The 27,187-nt window shown below is 39.9% G+C and overlaps 1 protein-coding gene across 3 annotated transcripts in view; it reads left to right on the forward strand.

Moving 5' to 3' along the window:
- TOP3A (DNA topoisomerase III alpha) overlaps nucleotides 1-27,187 on the forward strand; it is a 1,120,433-nt gene that overhangs the window by 789,596 nt on the left and 303,650 nt on the right. For all 3 annotated transcript variants that reach the window (XM_044089591.1, XM_044089590.1, XM_044089593.1), the window contains one exon: nucleotides 15,732-15,897. In XM_044089591.1, the coding sequence (XP_043945526.1) occupies nucleotides 15,732-15,897 (166 nt within the window). The remainder of the gene's footprint in view (nucleotides 1-15,731; nucleotides 15,898-27,187) is intronic.

The following is a 27,187-nucleotide window of genomic DNA, read 5'->3' on the forward strand; positions in this document are numbered from 1 at the left end:
TTGGTGCTCACTTCCGGTCTCCCCCTGTCGATGCTGTTTCTTGTGGGTTTTGATTTTGGGTACACCAATCCAGAAGAGTATACCTTCGTATCCCTTTTAATTTTAAGTTGCTTTTTCTCGTAAATGGTATTACAACTGTATTCAACCTCCTTAATCATGTTGGTGTAATTTGTATAGTATTGGTCAAAAAGTAAGTCCTCACTAATGGAACTGTTTAATCGTTCCAAATCTAATAAAAGTAAGTCTATTTTCTTCTCGTTGTATTTAATCATGATTTCCATAAGTGCTATTCCAGTATTGTTAAATAACTTGTGCAACTCATCTAACATATCTGGTTTATGCTCACTGCCATTGGGGTAACGCCACAATCTCGGTCCTTTAGGAACAATCCCCAATTCTATATTTCTTCGTAAATACCCATTTTCCATTTGGGTTCTTTTCAGTTTAAACATTTTCACTTCAAAAGTTCTCAGCCATTCACGCATGTTACCTTTCATATGATTGTTAGAAATTCCTGTAGCCTGAGATTTGGAATTAAAAGAATACTGGTTTGTCTTCCAAAATTCACTATTGACAGGCTCAGGTTGCACATTCACTCGGGTGGCGTGAAAAGTTTGCCCACTGGATGTACCTTGGGTACCGGCTGTTGTGGGTGCTGTAGGCGGTGTCGCTTGTGTCAATGGTAGCCCCAAACTGCTACCGGAATCTGTACTGGCAGTAAAAGTGGTCATAAGTTTGTTAATAATGATGGAATGCTGTTTGAGCTGCTCGTTCATTTCCTTCAGTAGCACAGCCACATCAATTGTTTCACCTTCTTCCTCCATATCGCACACCAGAAGACCAGGAAGCAAATACCACAAGTAAATAACCACTGAAAAGGTGTCTCAATCAAAGCGGAGCCACTGTAAGTACAACGAAATTGCAGCTCACCAAAGAAATCCAAGGCCCATAAACGTTCCAAAAGCTTTATTAAGAAGTACAAACAGAATAAAACGTCGACCTAGGTTTCGTCCGTTAAACGAACTTCATCAGAACACATCTCACTACTTTCTAACTCATTTAATACAAATCCTCAAGGAACTAATTGAGCCTATTAACCAATGAAATTGATGTGAAATTTGAACAACAATAAATTAATTAATCATTACATTCATCAATTAAAAGCAAATACAAAGACATGAGCCCCGTATATATGTATATATATGTATTAAGTAAAAACCATAAATACCAACTGCTATCTATGTCCGTTGAAATACATTAATCCTAATTTAATTGTGTATTTTTAATGTAACTAAACTATCAGCCAGTACATATGAGAACACATTGCCATGTAAAGTTGTAGCTAAATAATGTAATGCAAGGTTAAAAATTGTATGTTATATATGTATATGTATATCTCTGATATGTCATACTAACTATAAACCTATATTGTAATACAAATAAATAACATAAGCAATGAACAACTGAAATTTAAGTGATGGGATGTCTAAAAGAAAAATTGGGAAGAAATAATATATGTGTATGAATATTAATAATAATGATAAAATTAATAATATTTATATTTTATATACTAAACTGTAAACATGAACTATAAAAATGACCCAACGATATAATAAAATTGATTAATGTTATTGTATGAAAAACTATTATAAATATATATATATGTATAAAATTATCCACTTATAAATATACAAATATAAAATGTGTGTATAATGTATAAATATAATGAATAAATAAATAAATGTAAATATGTATAGATATAAATATATGTATATGAATTGTTATGAAAATTATATATTATGAAGAATATATATATGTACAAAAATAGTATATGAAAATGTAAAAAAGGTAAGAAATATATATATATGTTATATATATAGTTTGTATAAATATATATATATATATAAATACGTTATATAATGTATACTGTAGTGTCAAATTGGTAACAGGGAACAGTAAAAACCAAAAATAGTAAAAACCAAAAATATGTGTGATATAATAATCCATAAACAAATGGATACACACCCACTAGGACCCCTTAATGCTGTTCAACCATAAAATGGGCTTTATACTAGTGTATTCATTTAGACCAGGGTGTTGGTTGGCATTAAGTAGTAACTGCAACTTCAATTCCAACACATCTAATGTTCCATCCTTTCTGTCCCTGTCAGACTAATTCCAGTTTGTAAATGCCATCTCCAGTGGTGGATTCTGTCGGGACAACCTATATCCAGGTAGACCGTTTTTCTCCTACTCCTCCCACATTCACAGTGACCACAGATGCTTGCCTGTTGTGGGGGGGGATTATCAATGAAGAATGGTCCAAGGCAGGTGGTCCCCGACAGAGAGCAAATTGCACATAAATGTCCTAAAGATGATAGCACTTCTCCTGACATTGCAAGCCTTCCATGATTGCTTCAATCTGGGAACAATAGCAGTTTGTACAGACAACGTATCAGTAGTCTGGTACATCAGCAAACAGGGGAACTCATTCATATCCTTTGTGCTGAGAGGTCATGAAAGTGTGGGAATGGGTGATTTCCTTCAAACTGCTTTTTCATTGCAGCACACATTCCGGGGGGACACCAACGTACTAGCAGACAGAGTCATCAGGCCCCTTCCGAGTCCACACGAGTGGTCCCTCAGTCAGTCAGTAACAAACCAGATTTTCAGCCAGTGAGACCAACCTTACTGCGACATGTTCACCTCTCACCTAAACAGCAAGTGCGGCAGGTTTTGGCTCTGATACCCCAGTCGGGGAATCACCAAGGCATGGTGTAGTCTACGATTTGCCTCGCTAGGTATGGTTCCCCTTTCTACAGCTTCACCTCAGATATCCTCCTTGGATATTGGATCCCAGTCAGGATCTGATTTCTCTCCCATCAGAACATCAGCCCCTCAATCTCTTGTCCCTATGGTTAACCACTTGGTTTCCCCACTTCCAATGATGCTAAACAAGTCCAGGCTAGCCTTACCAGTTCAAAAGATTATTCTTGCCTCCCAAAAGCCTTCCACAAAAAAGTTTACAGTAGCAAGTGGAAAAGGTATTCAGTCTGGTTTTCAGAATGAAGTATCGATCCTTTTTCAGCCTGCATATCAGATATACTTCTTTTTCTAGCTTCACTTGTCCAGGATGGTGCTAGTTTCTCTACTGTAAAATTGCATCTGGAAGCAATTGTAAATTTTAGAACTGATACCATTTTGGTAAGGCAAGTCCATAAAGTCAACATAATCTGCTATTAAATAGGAAGCTTTTCCTCTGCATTTCACTTTTTAGGTGCCCTAAATGCAGCAGTGCTGCTGCAGACCTTTCTGCTTTTGCTGGCAGGTAGTTGAGTTTTTTACAATAGGAAGGTTCTTTTCCTGAAAGGGAACTTATCTGCCCAGCAAATGAACAGCACAGCCCGATCATTGATCCTGTAAGATCAGAGGCACATCCTACTTGGCATCCAAACCTGTTTTTGTAATTGGCTCAGCTCAATCTGACAGTTTGGAAACAAGGAAGGTGCCCTGAAGCTTTGGAAGCTGACCAGTTGTTATATATTTGTAGGATAATATAACCCATATAGCTTAGGCTGTGGCAGCATTGATCAAAATGAAGGACATTTACAGAATTATAGGCAAATTGTTTCAAAGTCTGGGCTGTGTCTTGTCCATTTCGTGTGACACTTCTGGAACATAACACAAAATTGCAGCAGGGAGAATGGATAAACTGAAGTGGGTTGTCTGCCAATTTCATCACTTTCCTTTTCATGCCTTACTGTGGTTACAAAATTATGTTTTAGAAAAATTGTGGGTTTTTTTCATTTTTATTTCTTTAAATTTTGTTAGCTGGTTTGGCCTTGCTGTAGAGTGATGGTTTTCTGAGGGATCTAGAAAGACAAAGCAAAACTAGTAAAATGTGTGCAGAACCATTGAGGAAAAGTGGCAGAAACAGCTAGGTACATGTTCATAGGTTCATAGGTTCATACTAGGCTATCTGCCCAAGGGCATTTATAAGCCTAGCCTAGAGTTTTGTGGCTTTCGCCACCCCTTTATTTTGAAGAAAACTATGCCCATTATTTTGCTGTGCCTCTGTCAAGCAGTGACACTGAGGTAATCCCTGGGGTATATCTGCGATCTCCCATCCATTGGTCAAGATTTCTCTTGAACAAGGCCAGTGAGGTGCTCTGCCTCACATGTACCGGGATTTTGTTCCACAGCATAGGGAGTCTCTGGGTGATGAATCTGTCCCTCCAGCACGTCCTATTAATAACCGTGTCAAGGTTTAAGTCTCCCGCCCTTGTAGTTCTGAGGGATCTAGATTTTCTGAGGTGAAGCATGTTCATCAATTCTGGGTTTGACATGGCCTTGTATGTCTGGCACAAGTCACCTCTGAGCAATCGGTAAGCGACTGAATAGAGCTGCAGTTCTTTCAGTCGGGCAGCATAAGACATATTTTTGAGACCCTTTATCCTTTTGGTGAGGAACTTTTGGGGCCTTTCCAGCTGCTGCAGGTGTCGGGTCAGATACATTCCAAATGGAGCATTGTACTCAATCATTGGTCTGATGAGTGATGAGTACAGGGGGACGATGACCTCCCTTGATCTAGATGTGAATCCCTTCATGATCAGGTGGGCAATGTAGAAGGTCTTCCTAACTACTTTAGCAACGTGAGTGTCAAATGATAGGTTACTGTCAAGCTGGGTCCCCAGATCCCTGATCACTTCTTCTGTGCTCAGTGGATTGCCACCTATATGGTAGCTAGGGGTAACCTTGTTTTTCCCGAAGGGTATGACTATGCATTTCTTGGCGTTTAACTTTAGGCCATGGCTCTGGCACCAGTTATCCGTTTCTGTGAGACCCTTCTGAAGGATATCTGTGTCAGATGTGTTTTCGACTATGGCGCCCAGTTTGCAGTCATCTGCAGACTTTGTCAGCCATAACCCTCCTGTATTTGCTTGTACTTCAGAAAAGTCGATGCCGAACAAGAGTGGGCCCAGGACTGAGCCCTGTGGGACACCACTTGTGACAGGCTTTGAGTCTGACATGGCGCCAGCAACTCTGACCCTGTGAGTTCTGTCACTTAGCCAGTTTGCAACCCATCTTGTGATGTATGGGTTTACATTTAAGCTGATGAGTTTTTCAATGATACCTGAGTGGGGTATTGTGTCGAAAGCCTTTGCCAGGTCGAGGTAGGCTGTATGGACTGCCTTTCCCTCATCAATGGCCTTGGTGACTGTTTTGAAAAAGTCAACCAAGTTTAAAAGGCATGATCTGCCTTTGACAAAGCCAAACTGGGTTGGATCCAAAGTCTGCAAGTTCCCTATGTCTTTATTTATGAGTTCCATTATGATCCTCTCCATGGCCTTGCAGATCAGGCTTGTCAAGCTGATGGGACGGTAATTTCCAGGGTCGGTGGAGGCACCGCCTTTGTGATGTGGGACCACAGTTGCCGTGCGCCACTCCTTGGGTACGTATCCTGAGGTGAGGCTAAGATTAAACAGCTGTCCTAACTGTGGGTTTAATTCCTCGTTGAGTTCGTGGAGCACACAGCTGGGGACACCATCCGGTCCCATGGATGCTGTGTTTTTCACCTTGGAGAGAGCAGTTCTCACCTGGGCGTTAGAGATGTTTGGGGGGCTACAATCCTCTGGTATAGATATCTCTCCTTTTGGGGAGGGGAGTTTGCACTGAACCTGTCAGCCAGTATGTTGGCAATGTCTGTAGGTTCAGTAATTTTCACATCATTTTGAACTAATTCTGAGCATATCTGGGAGTTTCCTCCCAGGTTTCTAAGATAGCTAAAGAAGGCCTTATGATTGTCTTTTGAGTCCTTAGCGATTTTTCTCTCAAAATTTGCCTTGGATGATTTTATGAGAGCTCTTAGTTTTTACTTATAATGATCAGAGGTGTCTTACCTTTTAAGGATTTTGCTCTATCTTGTAGTAGCTTCCTCCTTTTGTTGTAGAGCTTGTTTATGGCTGGGGTCCACCAGGCTGGACGCTTGCCTTTGGTACAAAGAGTCTTTGTTTTGTTTGGGATTGCCTGATCCATGCAGTCCTGTAGGTGCTGGTAGAAGGCATTTGTAAGTGATTCAGCGACTTGAGTAATGTTTGCCGCCGGCTCGGTGGCCTTAAAGGTGACCACACTAGTCTTTAGAAGTGTGAAGTCGGCTTTTGAGAAGTTCTTCACTGTGGTCTTTTTTATCTCAGGTGGGGGCGGGATGAGGACCTCCAGTGAGATTAGTTTATGATCTGATCTCACCAGTGAGGGGTATACTTCCGGTGTTGAACATTGTGATCCCATGTTCGTGATGATGAGATCAAGTATGTTTTCACCTCTTGTGGGGATGGTGACTAGTTGTTCCATGGCATTTGAGTTTATGAACTCCAGGAACCTTTGGGCTAGAGTGTTTGGGCTTGAGTAGTGATCCCACTCTATATTAGGGTAGTTGAAGTCACCTAGTATGAAGGTGTTCGGATTTACATTTATCCCCTCCAGAGTTTTCAGGAAAGCTATGTGAGGTTCCTGAGTTTGAGAGGATGGCCTGTAACATGCTACAAATTGCAGAGCAGTCTTGCCTATGGTTAATTGCACCTGGATGGTCTCCGATGCATCGTACGTTGCCACCAACCTTGAGGTGTGGGTGTCCTTGATGAATATGGACACCCCCCCTCCTTTCTTGGTGTTGTCCGGATTTTGGGGCCGGAACGCATGATATGAGGTAAAACCTGATAGTGCTGGGGTGCTCTCAGGAGCCTTGAACCAGGTTTCAGTCACAGCACAGACATCGATGTTCTCCATACTGAGAAAGGCCTCGAGTGTGTGCATCTTGAGGTTGAGACTTCTGGCATTGAGCAGCATTACCCTTAGTTTTTTTTTCCTTTTTTGTGTTCTAGGGTGGTAGGTTTAGAATTTGAGCCTTGCCTAAAAAAGGCACTATGGGGGTGGCAAGAGCCTTTGCCAATATCCGGAAGCCCAGTGGTGACAGGTGCAAGCCGTCCCTTGAAGCAGCGTGGCTTGTCCAGCATGTCATCCCAGGCAGACAGACATTGGATCCCCTTTGAATGACACCAGAGTTTAAGCCAATTATTAAAGCTGATCATCTTATCTCTGTATTGTGGCATCATTCTTGGTGAAGATAGGATACTGCTCAAGGTCAGGGTCATACCTGCCTGGGCTACATAATCAGAGAGCTCCTCAATGTCTCTTTTCATGTAGTCCAAGGAGGTACGCCTCAGGTCGTTTACACCAGCGTGGACAATGACCGAGTCGTACTTGTACCTGCTGTTGAGAGACCTGAGTGCTTGCGTTATGTGGCGGATTCTAGCGCCCGACAGGCAGCTTACTGTGACCTTCTCCTTACTCAATCTGGTGAGCGGGACGTCAGTGTGTCTGACTATGGAGTCACCAATGACGAGTGTGTCTGGCATTGTGTTTGGCCTTAAGGGCTGTGACTGTTTGGCACACTGACTGTGTGGTCTATGTGTTGCATGTGTTGTGTCCTGAGGTGGTAGTTGTTTGGGTGTCTGCTTTGGTGGCCTCTGCTGTTTTGGTAGATTTTTGATCAGAGCCTCCAAGTATGTCTTTATGTGTTTATGTGTATGATTTGAAGTTGTGATAGTACTATGTGAGACGGTATGTGGTGTGTGTGGTTACCTTCTCCTCCTGTCTGGTCTTGCCAGTCCTATGCTGAGAGAGCTCAGCCTCCAGTTTGGCTGTATAGTTGCATCTCTCACATGTATTTGTGTTTTGTGGGAGGAGGAGAGGGTTGTCTGTGTACATGAGGCAATTGTAACATTGCCTCAATATTCCCAGGTTCACCAGCTGAGCAGGAGAGGACACTAGCAACTGATCCCTCTGCATCCTAGAAGGAATAGACAATAAAAAAACTTAAAAAAGACTCCGGGGGATGTGGGTGATCGAGAAAGGGGTTTTAGGCTGGTGGGGTACTACCTATAATAAAAGTGCTACATCAGGGTGAAAGTACTGTAGGAGCAAGTGCTAGGCTTTACAGATAGAGAATAGTCTACTTGGGAATCAAGTAGAGATGAACTTTTTAGTTATAGGATACGCAGGTTAGATCAGTAGTACAGTTCAAGGAAGGCTGTTTTAAGGGAAAATTTGAAGAGTGGACTTTAGGTAGCCCGAATAGTTTAACCCTGATTAACCGCTGCTGCTCTTGTGTGCTACAGTGGCAACTCCGCGCTAAATTGCGCTAACGCGCGTTTAGCATGTTTTATATCAGGGGGCTGAAAAAAGCTAGGAACTGGCCCAAAACGACCAATGGACTACAAGTTACTGGCTGAAACCTCACCAAATTGGACTAACAGGTTGCTCAGTGCTTCCCACTCCCACTGGTAAGCAAAGAAACTTCCCTCCTTCCAAATAAGGCTATGAATCAGTAACAGGAACTACAACAAAAGCCCAGGGATAAGCAACTCTGAAACTGGACTACTCTAGTTCAGTAAGGCGGGAAAACAAGAGATATTTTTTTTTTTTTTTTTCCAGAAACAAGGAGAAAACAGACAGTAGAAGCTATAAATGCTATAAATCGGCTAGCGCACTTGAGTGTGTAGCCTACAGATACAATTTGTAACAATTAGAAACTTAAAGTGCAATAAACAGTATAAATGCAGAAATCACTTTCAATATAGCAGCAAAACAGGCGAAATGAAGTCGCTAGGTATATAGCAGTGGGAAAGCCACAAAAATATACTTAAATCAGGTAAAGTCGCTCTTTTAGCTCTCTGATGCTTGGATCACTCTGCTGGCCACCACGAGGATCTGTGCTGAGTTGGTACAAGCTGAAAAACGCGCATTTAGCGTGTTTTATATCAGGGGGCTGAAAAAAGCTAGGAACTGGCCCAAAACGACCAATGGACTACAAGTTACTGGCTGAAACCTCACCAAATTGGACTAACAGGTTGCTCAGTGCTTCCCACTCCCACTGGTAAGCAAAGAAACTTCCCTCCTTCCAAATAAGGCTATGAATCAGTAACAGGAACTACAACAAAAGCCCAGGGATCAGCAACTCTGAAACTGGACTACTCTAGTTCAGTAAGGCGGGAAAACAAGAGATTTTTTTTTTTTTCAGAAACAAGGAGAAAACAGACAGTAGAAGCTATAAATGCTATAAATCGGCTAGCACACTTGAGTGCGTAGCCTACAGATACAATTTGTAACAATTAGAAACTTAAAGTAACAATTAGAAACTTAAAGTGCAATAAACAGTATAAATGCAGAAATCACTTTCAATATAGCAGCAAAACAGGCGAAATGCAGTCGCTAGGTATATAGCAGTGGGAAAGCCACAAAAATATACTTAAATCAGGTAAAGTCGCTCTTTTAGCTCTCTGATGCTTGGATCACTCTGCTGGTCACCACGAGGATCTGTGCTGAGTTGGTACAGCTCATTTTAGGCATGCATGAATATTTATAATGTTTTTACAGTTAGATAACAGCTTACATATTGCATGACTACCAGCAGTATATAAATGGTAATGATTAAGATCTAAAATTGTAGTGACATGTTACAAAGTATATGAGCAGGGAAAGGAGAGTGCAAAACATGAGAACAGAAGAGAATTTTGTGAGATACAGAGGGAGAATAAAGTAGAATGTAGTTTAGAGAGTATTAGAAGCAGAGTAGCACAGAAATGTTAGTATGAGTTATGAGGTTGAAGTAAGTTGTTAGTTCATATGTTAGAGAGTGTTGAGTGTGGTTAAGCAGTTAAAAGGAAATTTTTGTAATGTTGTGCTACACCAGAAGTGGCAACTATCAGTAGTTTAAACTGTGTAAAAAGTTGAATAGGTTATGTATTCAAGCTGTATGGGATCAGAGAGATGGGTTGGTTATGTAATGACTCATTTGTGCAAGTCTGTTTTTATTTAAGGTGTAATTTACAGATGTTTTAAAAACTGTAGATGTTCTTCGTGTTTCACTGTTGCAGTCATCACATTTGGGTTATCTGCCTGCAGCTAGCCCTCAGCCGGCCTGAATACCAGAGTCTTAGACTCCTGTGTTGGATGCTGTCTCTTCTTCCATGACGTCAGGTCGTCAGGGGTATAAAACATGCAGCTGACACCATTACATCAGTCTTTCTTGCCGTGCGGTGCCCGAAGTAGAAGCAGTTCGCAAGTGCCGGTCGGTCGACTCCTGAAAGTTTTGTTTTCGAGTTTCAGAACCAAAGTCTTTAAAAAAGATAAGTACCCCGCTGGGGATCTTTTTTCTTGCTCCAGCCGATGTCAGTAAAAGTTAACAATTGTCTTACCTGTGGAAAGCAAATACCTCGTAAAGATTTTCATTCATACTGCATCCCTTGCTTAGGCCCAGACCACGACGTCCCTCACTGTCGGTTTTGTGCCTTGTTCAACCCCCGAACTACTCATCATCGGGCTGTTTTTGCAGCAAATTATTTTGGTACTCTGTATCAGTACTTCAAAATGGCTTTGTTAAGCTATCCGACTACCGATCTTCCAAAAAACATAAAGATGAAGACAGAGACAGATCACATAGGTCCAAAACTGCCGACAACGCTTCCGTTAAGCTAGTCGCCAGTCCGGCGGTACTCAGTGAGGCGCTTTCGCAGCTCCCGATACCTCAGATTCGCAGGCCTCTGCTGAAACCCATTTGAAGTCCAGTATGCTGCAAGAAGCTTCTTCGACTATGGAACCTGTGGATGTCTCTACCTTGGATGGGTTTTGAGCTGCTGTAAAGGCACTGGCATCTGAGGGTGTATTCAGGCCTACAGACCTGCATTTTAAACCAACACCATCTTCTTCATCCAGGCCTAAAACCCAATCCACGCCTAGAAAACCGATGTCCAAATCGCATGCTCAGGCCCATATGCCTAAAAAACAAATGCTTAGAATGGCCGAAGACCTTATTACATTAATTAGGGGAAGCCAGCCTTGCCCCTCTAAGAGACCTAGAACTGAATTTCCTTTGGATTCTTTTGATCAGGAATCTGATATTTCTGTTAGGATTTGCCCTTATCCACCTATGAGGATTCTGATGCAGAGGATTCCATTCCCTCTGCTTCCCCTCCAGAAAATTTTTATTTTGGTGAAACCTTGTACACTCTTAGGGAGCATTTCCGCTGGGAAAGCCAAGATTACTCTGACTACAAAAAGAGGCTTAGGGAATTCTTACTCCTTCCTCAACACAGGCCTTTAGCTATCTATCCTGTTCTGGACATTGTAGATGATGCTTTCTTGGAATCTAGCCTTTCCCCAGACACTTTACCTCCAGCTCCCAGAAAACCTGACTGGTATTACAGAGTACCTGACTCTCACAAGTTCCTGTTCAAGAATCCTACTGCGGATCCAGAGACCATTTCCCAAGGACCAAAAGGCATTAATGCTACTGCTGCCAAAAATCCTACCCCTTGTGATAGAGATTCTAGAGCCTTTGACAGATGGTTTAAGAAGGTATACACTTCTGCTACTTTGGCCATTAGGGCTTTAAATTGCCAGTTTCATATGTTAAAGTACCAGCAGCATATCATGGGACTACTTAAACAGAAAATGATGTTGATTCCTGACTGTGCCGAACACAAATAATTACAGGATTTAATTCATTCTGCAGAACAAGTTGGTAAATATACTTTGCAATGTGGTTTTGACTCTTAGAAGCATCTTGCAGGGCTGCTGTCACTGGGTCTGTACTTAGAAGGCATGCTTGGCTTAAAGAGCAAAACTTGCCAGATCATGTTAAAGCTAAATTACTGGATGCTCCCTTAAACCAAGGCCGCCTGTTTGGCAACAAAGCGGAAGAAGTCCTCAAAAGGATGGGGGAAAAAGCTAAATCTACGCAAACTGTTAAAGATTTCCTACAAGTACAACCTCCCAGATTTATAGGCATTGGCCTTCAAAGAATTGGTCCATTCCAGTCTCTTCCAGCCCTTCCCAATCCAAACCCAGGAACAGCAGATAACCCAGGTTTAGAGTCTCAGGCTGCACACAGGCTTAAGCAGTTGGGGGCTCACACTTCCAAAGCAGGGAGTAGTAAGCCACCCCCTATGGAAAAATGGCACAATGACTTACCCTTAGCCCTTTCAAGCCCTGCTCAACTGCTTGCTCCCTTAGGAAGAAAACTCGCCCTGCATGCAAGAAACAGGGAACTCATTACCCAGGACAAATGGGTTTTAAATATAATTTCCCAAGGATACAGATTCCACTTCCACACTCTACCAACCCCAAACGGTTGGCCAGACCTACTGCCAAATCAGTGGGCGGAGGCCCAACAGCAGTTTCTCTGTCTTCTGTATTCAACCTGTCCCAGCAGAGCAAAGGGGACAAGGGTTTTATTCAAGACTTTTCCTGGTACCCAGAAAAGACAGCTCCTGGCGTCCTATCCTGGACCTCTGTATTCTAAACACCTTCCTGGTAATCCCAGAATTCAAAATGCTAACACTTCAACAGCTGCTTCCTATGCTAGGCAAAGATGCCTGGTTGGCAAGCTTAGACTTAAAGGAAGCTTACCTGCACATTCCAGTAAGGGAGTCTTGCAGGAAATACCTACGCTTCAGGGCAGTTCCCTTTGACTTATCTTCTGCGCCCAGGGTATTCACAAAGTTTCTAGCTCCAGCCATTGCATTTTGCAGGTAGAGAAATATTCAAATATACCCATACTTGGATGATTGTCTGATTCAGGCAGAAAGCCAGGACTTGCTATTAAAACATCTGGCATTCGTAAAGAAACTTCTAACCTCACTGGGTACACCGTAAATGAAAAGAAATGTCACCTAATACCCTGCCAACAGATTGTATTCCTGGGAGCAAGCTTGAGCACAACTTCCCAGATGGCTTTCCTCCACTCCAGAGAAGCAAGTTTATTTGACAACCTACTTCAAACCTTTGGCCCCAGCTGTCTGCAAGGGAAATTCTACAAGCCCTGGGGTTCATGGCCTCTTGCATTCTACTAATTCCATATGCAAGACTGAATATGAGGAAACTACAATGGTATCTAAAAAGCCTATGGAGTCAACATTCTCAAGACCTGGAATCAATGATTCCTGTCATTCCTTGTATAAAGACAGAGTTCCTTTGGTAGGCAGAGGCCTGCTACCACAACAAGGGGCTCCCTTTCACTCTACCCACCTGCCTCCCTAACCCTAACAACAGACGCATCAGACTATGCATGGGGGGCTTACTTGGCAGGGCAGTGCATTCAGGGCAAATGGAACCCGAGACAAATGCACCCTGCATATCAACCAAAAAGAAATGTTAGCTGTACAGAATTCCCTGACAGCCTTCAAACACCGCATCCTTCCAGGACAATTATTGATAAAGACGGACAACACCACAGTTATGTGGTACATAAACAAGCAGGGGGGAACCCACTCGTACCCTCTCTGCAGACTAGCCATGGCTCTGTGGAACACAGCCTTGAGCTACCAGGTGCACCTACAAGCTCATTTCCTGCCAACAAGCTAAATTCACTGGCAGACGACCTGAGCAGAAATCCTATAGACCCACACGAATGGAAACTGGAACCAAAAATTTTCAACCTCTTGAACAGATGGGGGACTCCAGAGGTCGACCTGTTTGTCTCCCGTCAGAACTGCCAGTTGGATAAATTCTGCACAAGGACTTCCCACAGTCAAGCTTGGAAAGTGGATGCCCTGTCCTTTACCTGGAAAAAGCCTGTCTGTTTATGCCTTTCCCCCCTTTGACTCTCCTCTTAAAGGTTCTGCTAAAGATCAAACAAGACAAGCCAAGGACAATACTGATTGCACCAGACTGGCCACGCCAGCTCTGGTACCCCCTCTTGCGCAGTATGACACTGCTGGAACCATGGCACCTGCCTCAGACCCCTTCCCTGCATTTCCAGTAGGCGGGCCAGATTCTGCACCCTCAGCTTCAAACCCTGAACCTTGCAGCCTAGCTAATTCCTTGAGCTCTCCAATAGCATCCCTCAGTTAGCAGGTGCTAGATGTCATTCTGGAGGCAAGGAGGCCTAGTACTAGAAAATCCTATGCTGAAAAGTGGAAAAGATACGATTCCTGGAGCCAGACTCAGGGAATGGGCACAACGGTGCCCAGCTTACCTCATATTCTTCAGTACTTAACAGAAATACTCCACAAGGGCCTATCCTTTTCGTCAATTAAAATTCATGCCTCTGCCATTTCACCACATTATAATACTGAGCCTCCCCTCTTCTCTCACCTCCTGCTAAAGCAATTCCTTAGAGGGGCCAAAAACTTAAGAGCCCCCAGGAGAGCCCCTACTCCAGCCTGGGACCTTAACATTGTATTGGAAAAGCTCACTCTCCCTCCCTTTGAGCCAGTTGCAACTGCAGAGTTAAAATTCCTTTATTGGAAAACAGCCTTCCTTCTAGCCATCACTTCAGCAAGATCTGAATTACAGGCCGTCATGGCAGTGGAACCCTTCATTATCTTCCATGCAGACAGGGTTTCCCTCGGGACCAATCCTTCCTTTATGCCCAAGGTGGTGTCTAGTGTGGCCTTAAATCAGTCTTTTCATTTGCCTACCTTTTTCCCTAATCCACAAAACAAAGGAGAAAGAATTCTGCACTCTTTGGGCGTGCACAGACAACTTAGATTTTATTTGGACAGGACTAAGCCTCTCAGAAAATCTGAACAGTTGCTAGTTGGCTTTGCTGCAAGAGCAGAGGGGAAGGCCCTTTCAAAGCAAACAATTTCTAAATGGATAGCCCATTGCATTCATTTCTGCTACAAGCAACATGGAAAACCTACCCTACAGGGAATCAGGTCACATTCCACCAGGGCTTCATCTACCTATGCAGCCTTTTTCAGAGGAGTCCCTACCCTGAACATCCTAGAAGCTGCTACCTGGAGCTCTGTGCATACCTTCACCAAGCATTACCATATGCCTATTTTTTTCTAAATCCAGAGCTGGTTTTGCCACTGCAGTCTTGCAGGGCTTAAGTGCTGGCCCTAATGCTCTCTAACTTCCTCCTCCCTTCCTTAGCTTTGGGAATCAACCCAAATGTGATGACTGCAACAGTGAAACACAAAGAACATAGTACAGTTGTGTACACTTACCATAAATGTAGATGTTCAAGTGTATTCACTGTTGCAGTCCTGGTTAACCTCCCTCCAGCCCCCTGACTTCTCTTGGCTCTACCTTTCCTTCTTGTTTAGTGTATTTACATTTTCTGGTGTATTTGCTTTTTGATGGAGGTGTACCATAACATACAGTTGCTTCCCATTGTGGGGGCACCTGACATCTGGGGCAAGAAAAACTGATGTAATGGCATCGGCTGCATGTTTTATACCCCCTGACGACCTGACGTCATGGAAGAAGAGACAGCATCCGACTCTGGAATCCAAGACTCTGGTATTCAGACCAGCTGAGGGCTACCTGCAGGCACATAACCCAAATGTGATGACTGCAACAGTGAATGCTCTCAAACATCTTCATTTATAATAAGTGTACACAACAGTACTTTTTAATTCTAGGAACAGAGTATTCCAATCAGTTGGAAGGTGTATACTAGTCTTCTATTCTAGAGCACAATGCTTTTTTTTTTTATAGTGAACCACCCTGAGATCTTGCTTTATAACTTTGGATCTACAGTTCTTTTTTTTTTTTTTTTATAGTGAACCACCCTGAGATCTTGCTTTATAACTTTGGATCTACAGTTCTTTTAGCCACTGCATTAACTGTAATTGTTTTAAAATACATAATTTCTTTCGTTGATTTTCTAAGTTACAGATAAGTTCTACATTGTGTCTCACACTTGTCTTTACTTCTCATAGGCTACGATTCCATGGGTTATGAGATGTCCAAGCCCAACTTGCGAGCTGAGCTCGAGGCTGATCTAAAGCTGATTTGTGAAGGACGGAAAGACAAGTTTGATGTCTTGAGGCAGCAGATACAGAAATACAAACAGGTCTTTATTGAAGCAGTGAGAAAAGCAAAGAAGTGGGTATTAAAGTTTTATACAACTTGTTGCCTCAGTAGTTAAATCTGTTTAGCTATAGTAACTACAAAATAAAACTGGTTTTATCATCAAATGTAATGCATTCATTTGAAAAGGTAGTTGACCTGTTTCAGTAAATGTTCATTTTTAATGCATCTCATTCTTTCACATCTGCCACTTCCGTTTTATATTATGTATAGCAAATTTTCATCTTTGTGATGATTAGGAGTCTGGTCACTTGATGTGTGCCCCAAAAATGTTAATTACAGTCAGCTGCTTATTGCAGCGGAATGGAGCCTTGAATATGATACTGGTGACCTGGGTTTGACTAGTGAATGAGACTCTTGGTGAGTTGCAGGTATTGAGCAGCATTCTTGCCAAGTTACCTGCCAGAAATACGTGGGGTAGGATGTTAAGCCAAGGGTTTAACAAGTCTTGATGGAGACTGTGTGTTGTGGTCTAGCGTGTACGTTACATAGTGCAGATAGGCACTAGGAGGTGCAAGTGTGCTGACCATAACAGAAAACCCTGTGCAGAATAAAATAATACTGAGGACATAGAAGAAGGCTCGGAAATAAGTGATGAAGAAAACATAAATTGGGAGATAGTGAAAGAAAAAAAATTATTATTAAAAAAGTTAAAAGAAAAAGAAAATTTAAAGGGACAAGTACAAAAGAAAAAAAAGGAAATGGATGAAAAAGAATAATATGCAGCTAATGGTTGAGGGTATAGTAGTTAAGGTGTTTTTGACTCAGAGACACAAGATACAGTGTTTGATTCTTACCTTTGGGAAGTAATTAGCTAGGCTTCGAATGGCCCATTAATGCACCTAGACTAGTAATTAGCTATGAAATTATGAAACCATGAGTCTAAGGAAAAAGGAAAATGAAAATGTTAGAGTGCTTTCTGTAAATGTGAATAGTAGACTATGGTAAGAATAGGGATTTTTGGAGTAGTGTGATACATCTGATATAGATGCAATTATATTAGAGGACAAGATTTTTAACAAATGAAGAAATATTAGAAACAGAGAAATTATGGAGAGGAAAGATAATCTGGGATTTGGGAAATGAGAGATGTTCTTGAATAGCAGTATTACACGTAACTGTATTAAAATGAAAGGATTAACCATCGTAGATTTAAAATGGAAAGAACAAGTATATAGAATTCTATCATTATATGTCTATACTAATTGTAAAGAAAGGGGAAGGCTTATTTCATCAGATTTTAGACTATGCAGTGGTAAATTTGAATGTTATAATAGCAGGATAATTTAATTGCGATTTAAGAGGCAAGAGTAAAAAGAAAGGAAATGATACAAGAAAAATGCTAGAAGTTACAAGATGTGGTAAGTTAAATTTTTAAAATTCATGGACTTACAAAAGGGGTATATATAGAATGGAAATATAATGTCAGAAGGTTTAGTTATAGGTGAAGGGCAGGTAGTTGAAACAAGATGTTCCCATCATCTTGCAGTATGGCTAGAGATGAAGGCAAACAAGGAATATATAAAAATAGGCAAAGGAGTAAAAACGCTAAATGAGAAACTTGGAATGAAGAAGAAAATAGATTAGTAATACAGTTTTGAAAAGATCATTTTACTGTGAGAACATTTTATAAAAATTGCTCTGAATTTTGGATGATATTTAAAGGGAAATATAAAAGAATGTTTTTTACAGTTGCAATATGATATGATATGAGAAAGGGAGAGAAAAGAATATAAAATATACAATAATGCACTGGAAGATTTAGAACATAATGATATAAAGTAATTTGACAAAGAAAATTAATTATGTGAAAGAAATCAAGAAAAAATGCAAGAATTGTTATATAACCAAAGATATTTTAACAAGATAAAAGGGAAGTAGTATCAAGTTTCTTAAGCAGATTAGTAAAGGAAGATGAAGTGTAATGAGATAAGTAAGAAATGTAAAAGGAGAAATAGAAACAACTCAGAAAAAATATGAATAGTGTAGTACAATATGTACAAGAAATGTTTAAATAAAAACAAAGTAGTGAAAAAAAAACATGGAAAGTAAAAAAAAATGAACATAAAAAGAAAACAAGGATTTGGAAAAGAATATTTTTTTTATACGAGCTAGATAAAGTATTAGGACAAGTAAATATAGATTTGACTGCAGGAGCACATGGAATAGGGTATGAAATATGAAAATCGAAGGGATTGGCAAAAATATATTTTTTAACTATTTTGAATGCATGGTTAAATGAAAATTTTATTAATAAATAATTATGTAGTGCAATAATTAAAATCATATGGAAGAAGGAAGATAATGAAAAACTTTAGATGGATTGTATTGATAATGATTTTAAATATCTTTATGAAAATAGAACAGAGATTTGAAACTAAAATTGATAATGTTATAGAAGATAGTATATATACTAAAAAAGGAAAAGATTTGTCAGGAATTATTAATGATAGAGAAATTGTTCTGATATTATGAATAGAAAAGAAGTGAAAATCATGATAGGAGACCTTAGTAAGGCAGTTCATACAACTGGACATGAAATCTTATTGTATAGTGAAAGAGTATAATATAAATGAGAAAGTTAGGAAATTGTGTATCTCAGTGTATAGTTCTAATAAGTAAAAGTACTTGTAAATGGCTGGTAAGCCAAGAGGTGCATATGAAGAGTGGTGTAAGACAGGAATGCCCAATGAACTATATGCTCTTTGTATTAGTTATGAATGTGATAATATGTGAAATAAATTGCAGAATGAAGGACGCGGGGTATATAACACCTGGAGGGTTAAGAATTCCAGTTCTGTTGATATATGCAGATGACATTATAACCGTAAAAAATTGGATAAAAGAAGTAGTAATTTGCACAAATAGGTGTCTAGTCTGATAGGGGTGGCTTTAATTAAAGAGAACAGTAAAGACTTAGGAGATCTAGCACAGATAGGAGGTATATATTTTACAGTGAATGACATTTTTGTCTTGGGTATAACATTTGGGAATAAAGAGGTAGGTAGAATTCAGTGGGGAAAAACAGTAGAAGAAATACATGCCTGTCTTTTTTGGAGAACATATAAATTATCGTTTAGAAAAAAAAAACTTATTTGATAAATTCAGTACTGATGTGAAAAATAGCAGACAAGCGCATTTATGTTTCCAAGGTGTTTGTAAAGGAATTATCGCATATATTTTTTGTTTATTTATATTGGGTTCCCCAGTAAAAAGAGGAGTTTTGTAGTAAATAAAGAGGAAGGAGGTTTAGGGTTAATTAGCTCAGTGGTATATGCTGCTTCATTAAATTTGTACAAAGTGCTAAAGTGGATAAATGAAAAAGATGAGAGATTAAATATAAATATGAAAAAATTGGAGTTGCGGTAAAGAAAGAATAAGAGATAAAAAGATTGTATAAATGAACAAATGTTACCAAGAAAAATATTTTTGTGGAAAATATATACAGAAAAAGAAAAGTATGGTATGAAATGTAATGATAAAACATTACTATATAAAACCATGGAAAAATCTAATAGACGAAAAAAATTAAAGCTATAAAAATAAGAAGCAAATGTAGAATTTCAGGATTTTTTGTGGACACTGGTAATAGATAAATTACCAGTAAAAGGGAATATGCCATATAAAAGGAAAAGTGATAGAATATGTTTACATTGTCAAAAAGGAGAAACACTGTTTACATTGTCAAAAAGGAGAAACACTGAACGTGTTTATGAAATGCAAAAGAGTAAAAAAAAGTTATGGAGAAAAGTATATAAAGATGATTTTTTCGAAGGTATAAAAGAAATGGATAAAATAAACATGGATATGATTAAATATGGATATTATAAGAATAAAAGTAAAGAATATTTTAAAAGAATAGATAAAGTTGTTCTGTGTCATGGTTTACATGGAATGAAAGAATAAATGAAATCATGCTTAAAGATAAATGGGTCTTAGCAACAGTATTAAGTAAAATCAGATGGTGGTTACGGAAAAAGTGGGGGTCTAATAGGGATGAAAATTTTGTATGATTGCATGGAAAATTATGAATGACTCATCCTCATCAACCCCCTTTTTCCCATTTTCTACATGGGGTCAGAGTGTCATGTTAACTGTCACCATCTATCTTGATTCAGTGCTGCACTTCTGCCACCTTTGGAGGTCATGCCTGAATGTCGCAGATGATCTCTCGCACAATCCATCGTCCTCTTTGCTGGATGCCCTCATTTTCTCTTGCCTTCTTCCTGTCTGGCCCAAATCTTCTTCACCAGATTTTCTTTTGCTTTCCTGCACATGTGCATGAACCACAGTAATCTGTTCTCCTTGATCTTTTCAGTTGGAGCTTTTTTGGCTTCTGCTCTTATGTCTTCATTTTTTCATCTGTCCCATGACATGTGCATGCTACCACCCATTTCAGGCACTTCATTTCCATCTCCTCTAGCTTCATCTGTTCTGCCTTTAGTGTTCAGGTTTCTGTACCATACAGTAGTACTGGTTCACAACTGTTTTATTCACCTTACTTTTCAGTTTTTTTTTTTTGGCATTCTTCTGTCGTACACTACACCTGACACTCTTTGCCAGTCGGATGCAGCCCCTCTGATTCTAGCTTTGATCTATTCATTCAAACTTCCCTTTTCAACCACCTCTCCCAGATACTTCAAGCTGTTAACCTGTTCATCTGTCTTCCATTTTATCTCAATTTTCAGCTTCTTCTGATTTCCCCATTTTGCAGTCATTACCACTGTCTTATATGTACTTAGTTTCATTCCATGTGTCTTCAGTTTTGCATTCTATTCCCCTATCCTTTGCTGAAGTTCTTGCTCAGAGTCTGCCTGTAATGCCACATCATCTGCATACAGCAACTTTGTTGATCGGTCCCCTCCGATCTGTTTGCTAATGTAACTACTCCCATTGGGAACCCCTTTGTGAGACTGAACACTGTTCATACATAAGTCATTGGGTCCTTGTACATAGCCTTCACTAATTCTACCAATGTTTCTAGGACTTCTAACCACTACAGTGCTGGCTAAATCTGCTTTAATTTGCCAGTTATAAGTGTGAATATATCTGTACATCTGTAAATAATTATAAATATGTTGTAAATAAGAGTTCTTTTTTTGTGCATAAATAAAGGACCCCTACTCTTTTTGATAGGTGCCATGGGATCTTATACATCCACTTGAGCTACTACCAGCTCAAGCAGATGTGGTCTCGGTTTAAAGTCTTATCAGAAGGTCAAATCAATTTATCTTGTCTAATAGCCTCCCTAAGTTTGGCAACAAACTCTCCTGATTTCTGTTGCCTAATTCATTGTGCTAAAAGTGTTTTATTCTCTGGAATTATCAAAAATTGATGTGCAGTAGCACTTTTAAACTCTTGCATATTAGCCAGATACTGTCTTATTTCCCTTTAGCACACTGCAGCTATTCTTCTTCCTGTTCTGTGAGATTCCCTTCTTTATGCAGTAATTTGACCTTTATCAACCCCTCTACATGATCCATATTATTTCTGGCATATGTATTTCTACCCTTTTTTTAAATTCCATTTTCATTTTATCCCTTGTGAGAAATGCATGTATGTCTTAACTTTACATTCCCATTTCTTAAAGTCCTTTCCCTTTAAAAGGTAAGTGGGAAAGTACCATTGCCTGTTTTACTTTACTTCATTATCTTGCATATTTATCTTTATTTTTAATGGTGCATGACTTTGTTATTGGATGTGTCAAACTTTCAATTAAATATACAAGTGGTTTTGAAATATAATTTGTCTACAGCCTAGCCCAGCTATTGTACCTTAGAGAATAATATGTAAATTCTGAGTTACTACTACTGAATTCACATGTTCCATACCAAATATTTTCATAATTTTTTTTCAGACATCCACCCTAGTTCATTATATTTTTCCTTCTAGGTCCTCCGTTACATCCTCATGATTGCAAATCTGGTACCAGTCTCTACCTATAAATAATAATCCATGCTGAAAACTAATTATTTCTCCCAACATTTTCTTAAGCACCGTAACAGCTGCTGCTGCTGGTGAAATATAAATAAATGCTAGTGTAATCCTCCTCCATTGCCAGTAGCCCTCTTACTACCACAAACCTATAGTTATTGTTTTTTTCCCATTTTCTGTCACTAATGGTGCCCCTCTAGCAATTAATAGTATTTTACTCCCCTTTTCCTTTGTCCCTGGTATTCTGTTGAAAATCCAACCTGAAATCCTTTCTTTGTAAACATTCTCATTTCTATTGAAATGTATCTCCTGCAACATTGCTCTTTACACCCTACAAATTTTGATAGAAAGCCATTGCTCCCCCTTCTCCCCTATTATACATGGCAGTTCTTTTGAATGTGTAATTCCAGCTTTTGTCTTACATACACAAACTATATGGAGGATTGATATTTTATAGTTATTTTTTCTCATCTCCATTTGAACCTATGTCAGATTTTTCAAGACTTTTTATTGTAATAAAAACTCTTAAAAAATTAAATGCATTTTCAATTCCCTTCCTTTATTAAACAAACACACAAAACAATGGACATTTTAAACAAATGATGATTAACCCTCCAGACAGGGTGAGTTGCCTCATATCAATGGTTGCACCCACAGACATTACCTAATCTAAAATTAAGGTTACCCTTGCAAAGGGCATGTTACACTGATTGCTTTTCTTATCTCTATTCCCCCTGGATATTAAAAACAACTTCTGTGCTTTCAGATAACATTAACTTTTAGCCCTAAGAAAAAGAGCACTACATAACATTAAATAAAATAAGTTATGCACTGTTCCATTAAATGCATTAAGTACTAAGGCTGCTAGGGAGGCTACTCTTTCTGATTCATTCTCCCAAATTCAGATTTTATTTATTTTTCAGTGAACTTCTTGTCATTGTGCCTTTAATTCTTATATTTTTTTCTCAGTAGAAAGTGATCAAAACTCTCAGTATTAATTGCATACACTTGCAGAAAGCTTGTCAGCAATGAAGAAAAAACAGCTAACAACTTTGCAGGAATCTTTGTATATACTGGGGTCTCCTGGCTAACTGTCTTTAGCTTCATTCTTCTTGTTAACCACTTAGAACATTTGCTAATGAAGAAAAAACAAAATGAGCTAATAACTGCAGATTCAGGAGAGACTGCATTTCCATGTCTTTCATCATTTTGTCTCGTCTTTTAAGCATATTTTAAAACAAATGTCCATACCTCAAGCCATGGACATCAACCCTTAACTCTACATATAATAAAATCAGTACACCTTTACACTCCAACACATCATTCCAAGATCATGTTATATTATTTTAATTGTGCTTTTGTCTAGCTTTCCTCATCTTAATATAGTATATGTCTTGTATACCTATATATCTTATAACTAAGAAAAAGTGCTTGTTTACTTTTACTTTAATAGTCTAGCATATACAACAGTCACTGAAAAGACTCCCCTCCCAATTTAAAACACCCCTGACTGCATACTGTATAAAACTGCTTTACAATATAACATGCAATTTATATCATGAAATGTTTTCTGCAGTTATTAATCAAAATAAAACTTATTTTACTTAGTTTTCCCTTTAGTGTCCAACTAAACATTAATGACAGAATGGGGTATATACTTAAAAAGTGGGGTATATGCTTTACAGTCCAGCCACAAGATTAACAAAGTCAACAAAATCCAAGTGATTCTCAGCCACTTTTTCTTGCAAACCCATATTTAACAAGTGTAACTGATGCTTTGTCTTTCATGTATTCACTGTTGGTGTTGTCTGTCTTCCTGATCACCTCCATCTCTCATCATCAGACTTTGGTTCAAGTCTAAGGTACTCATAATTATTCTAGTCAACTCATGTGATTTTGTTGTATCTTGTAAGGATTTTCCTTTGGAACAATGGAAAAGGTTTCACTTGTAATGTCTCTATGAGCTTTGTGTCAGAAGAATGAGAAACAGAGTCCTCTTCTGATTACTGGCTCACTTTTTGTTGGACAAACTTTATTTTCTGTTTAACCTGTTCTGCATCAGAAAAGTGTATTTGATCCTCTAGTTTTATGAAGGCAGCTGGCTACAGCAACTTGAATCTCATACCTCTGTCACAACACTACTTAATTGCTGGGTAAACTTGCTTCTCTTCAGTCTGGTATACAGTGGATAATAACGTTCCAGAAACACTCTGTCTTCAGTTATTAATACTCTTCCTTTCTCCCATAGTTTTGTCAGGATCAACTCTTTCTGCCTATATGATTGCATTTTCACTAATGTAGGTCTGGTCTGCTTTCTCATGGCCAGGTTTTGAACATATACACAGTGAGCACTTTCTGTTAACTAATCTTGCATTGAAACACCAGTCCAGTTGCTTATTTGCACATTCATAAAATTGAAATGGTTGGTTCCTTCAGGTTTCTGTGGTACAGCAGAAAATCCCAAGATTTACCCTGTGAGCAATGTCTTTTAACTCTACTGTTTTTGAAGCAGCTCTTCTTGAGAAGCCTCATGCTCAGCCAGCCTTTTCTTCATTTCATCCTCTGATTTTTGCAGTTTTATCAATTCATTTGAATAACCAGTTAAGCAGTTTCTGTTTTTATCAGCCTTTTTTTATTTAGGTTGATGTATTCCTTCAGTGTTTCATTTATTTTACATACCTCTCCTGTACCAAATCAGAAACTTGAACTGCTTTTTGCTGAACATTTGCAGGATTCTTCCCAGCCAAAGTCCCGGTGTTCAATAGCTCAGTTCCAGTCTCAACTTCTGAGCAAGGTACAACTCCATGGGACTCGAGTGCATCTCAGGTATGTTTGGGTGCTGGGACCATCGACTTTGGGAGGCCAGTGTCTATTTCCATTTTTGACTTCACGTTGAGGATGTTCTCTTCTAAGAAGATGGGTCGGCATTGGACTAAGGGTCCAGCCATGGATGTGGTTGTGGTGGCAACTGCCACCAAAAAGGAAATCTTCTAGGAGAGTTCCTAAGTCCAAACCTGTAATGGAAAATTTTGGGCTTTGGACCATGTAGGGAAGTAATCTTATGCCTCAGCAATGTTCTCCCTGAGGACCCTTAACTGTTTATCCCAGTTGAGTAGAGTCCAACATGATCTGCATACCTCTCATCTGTACAGATTTTCACAGAATGTCCACATATTTGCCTCATATTTTTGGTCCATTGTTCATGAAATTGTGGTTTTCTAGCAAATTAGTGGCAAATCATTAAAGACCAAAGTTAGAAAATAATGACAGATATTTGAATTTCAGACTTCATACCTTTCAGAAAATTTGTGCCAATGCAAAACCTGTTATTCTATCCTCTTTCTAAGTTTGTAAGAGCAATATTTAAAAATTGTCCCTATTATTGGGCCTTTGTGCCATTTTTACTTATGACTTTGTCCAGATTTCTTGCTCTAAGAGGTTGAGAGGTATGATGATCTGGTGTCTGAGGTGTCCAAGAATGTTAAGGCTCTGTAGACTCCGTAAATTTAGAAGACTCTCAAGACTCATTTGTCTATCACCAAACTTTCCATGAGGCTCATTTCGAATGCAACTTCTGGAGCGTCCTGAGAGACTGGCTCTTGCATTGCCATGTGTCACCACACTTGGATGCGATTGTGCAACTTTGCAGACTGTTTCAAGGCATCCTTTATTAACACACTCTTTGACTGTTCTTCCTTGTTTGTTACAAAAATTAAAGACACTCTTACGTGAAGCAAACAAGAAGAGAGGATGTTGTCTGTCATAGGAATGTATTTTGCTAATCCTCTGCAAACCTTTTCTAGTAAAGTCGTTTTAGAAAGTCGCAGCAGTCTTCCCAGAATGCTTCTTCAAAGGGCTCCTCCCGAGCCTGGGGAGGGATCATAATGGACAGTACCCACAGGGCAGGAGTGGTCTGCAGAATCAGGGATTCTGTGGAGCCTTCTGTAGCAGGCCCTTTAAAAGATTAAGGGTTGCCAGACTGTTCTGCTCTGGAGGCTGTCGGGTTCTCTTGGCTCTTCACCCAGAAGCTTGGGAGGTCATTACCTCAGACACTTGGGTGTTATGAGTTGTATCCAGAGGTTAATAGTTCCCTTTTTAGAAGTTCCAAAGTTCCATTACTGACATCTTCCAGGTGTTCTGCCCTGTCAGAGACTGCAGGCATTGGTAGAGATTCAGAACCTGCTGGCGAATTGTTATCCAAGAGGACACCCCAGATCAACGAGGATTAGATGTCTACTCAAGGTTTTTTTTTGGTGCCAGTGAAGAGTATGGACCCAAGACCCATTTTAGATTTAAGCTAATTGAATCCTTTTGTGAAAATAGACCAAGTACCAGATGGTCATAAGGCAGTCAATTCTACGTTTGTTTAGGAAGCCTGACTGGATGTTTTCAGTAGATCTCAGGGATGCCTGTCTTCATATCAAGATAGAGAGGTGGTCCTGGAGGTTTCTGCACTTCTGGCTGGGGGGCTGATCATTATCAGTTCAGAGCTCTGCCATTCGGTCTCACTACCACCCCTGGGTATTCACCAAGTCCATGGCAGTGGTGGCAGCCTGGCTCTGGCTGCAGGGTTTCCTGGTTTTCCCTTGCCTGGATGATTGGCTCCTCACTGCCCCCACGAGAGTGTCAGTTATCATGGCCAGAGACACCTTACTCCAGTTATGCGACCAGTTAGGGATTACAGTCAGTTATCTAAAGTAGAGTCTACAGCCTTTAGAATATATAGGTTGCCACTTGGATATGGTCAGTCAAATTGACAGGCTCCTGAGTTCCAGCAGGATCATCCTTCAATCCCAGTCAGAAGCGATACTTGCAGTTTCACAGCCTCCAGCTCGTGTGATCTTAACTCCTAGGTCAGATGGCAGTTTCAGTAGGGTTGGTCCATATAACAAAGTACCATATGAGAACTCCTCAGTGGACTCTTGCAATATATTGTGGTCATTTTTGACTCATCCAGTGGACATTCCTGTAAGATGGACAAAAGTGTGTCACACTTAGACTCTGTGGTGGTTACAGTCTCCCTTAGTGATCGAGAGACCATTTGTTATTTTTATTCTTGTGGCCACGGTCTCCATGGACGCCTCCCTTCTTAGGTGGGGAAGGGGGCATTTCAAAGGGAGAGCAGCTCAGGGGTTCTGGCCTTCTGCAGAGGGCCAACATCCACATCAGTGTTATGGAGATCAGGGCTGTCCTCCTTGCATTACAGGCTTTTCAGGATGTCCTCCCAGTGGTGCATTTTCAATACAGACAGACAATATGTCTGTTGTCTGGTATCTTGACAAGCAAGGGGGAGAACATGTTCTTATCCTCTTTGTTGGGAGGTCATGAGTGTCTGGCAGTGGGTGATCTCATCTCAAAGGTTTATGGTGGC

The sequence above is a fragment of the Protopterus annectens genome, chromosome 12.part0 (genome assembly GCF_019279795.1).
Source record: "Protopterus annectens isolate FY-2018-M chromosome 12.part0, PAN1.0, whole genome shotgun sequence".
In the NCBI taxonomy this organism is placed as follows: domain Eukaryota; kingdom Metazoa; phylum Chordata; order Ceratodontiformes; family Protopteridae; genus Protopterus; species Protopterus annectens.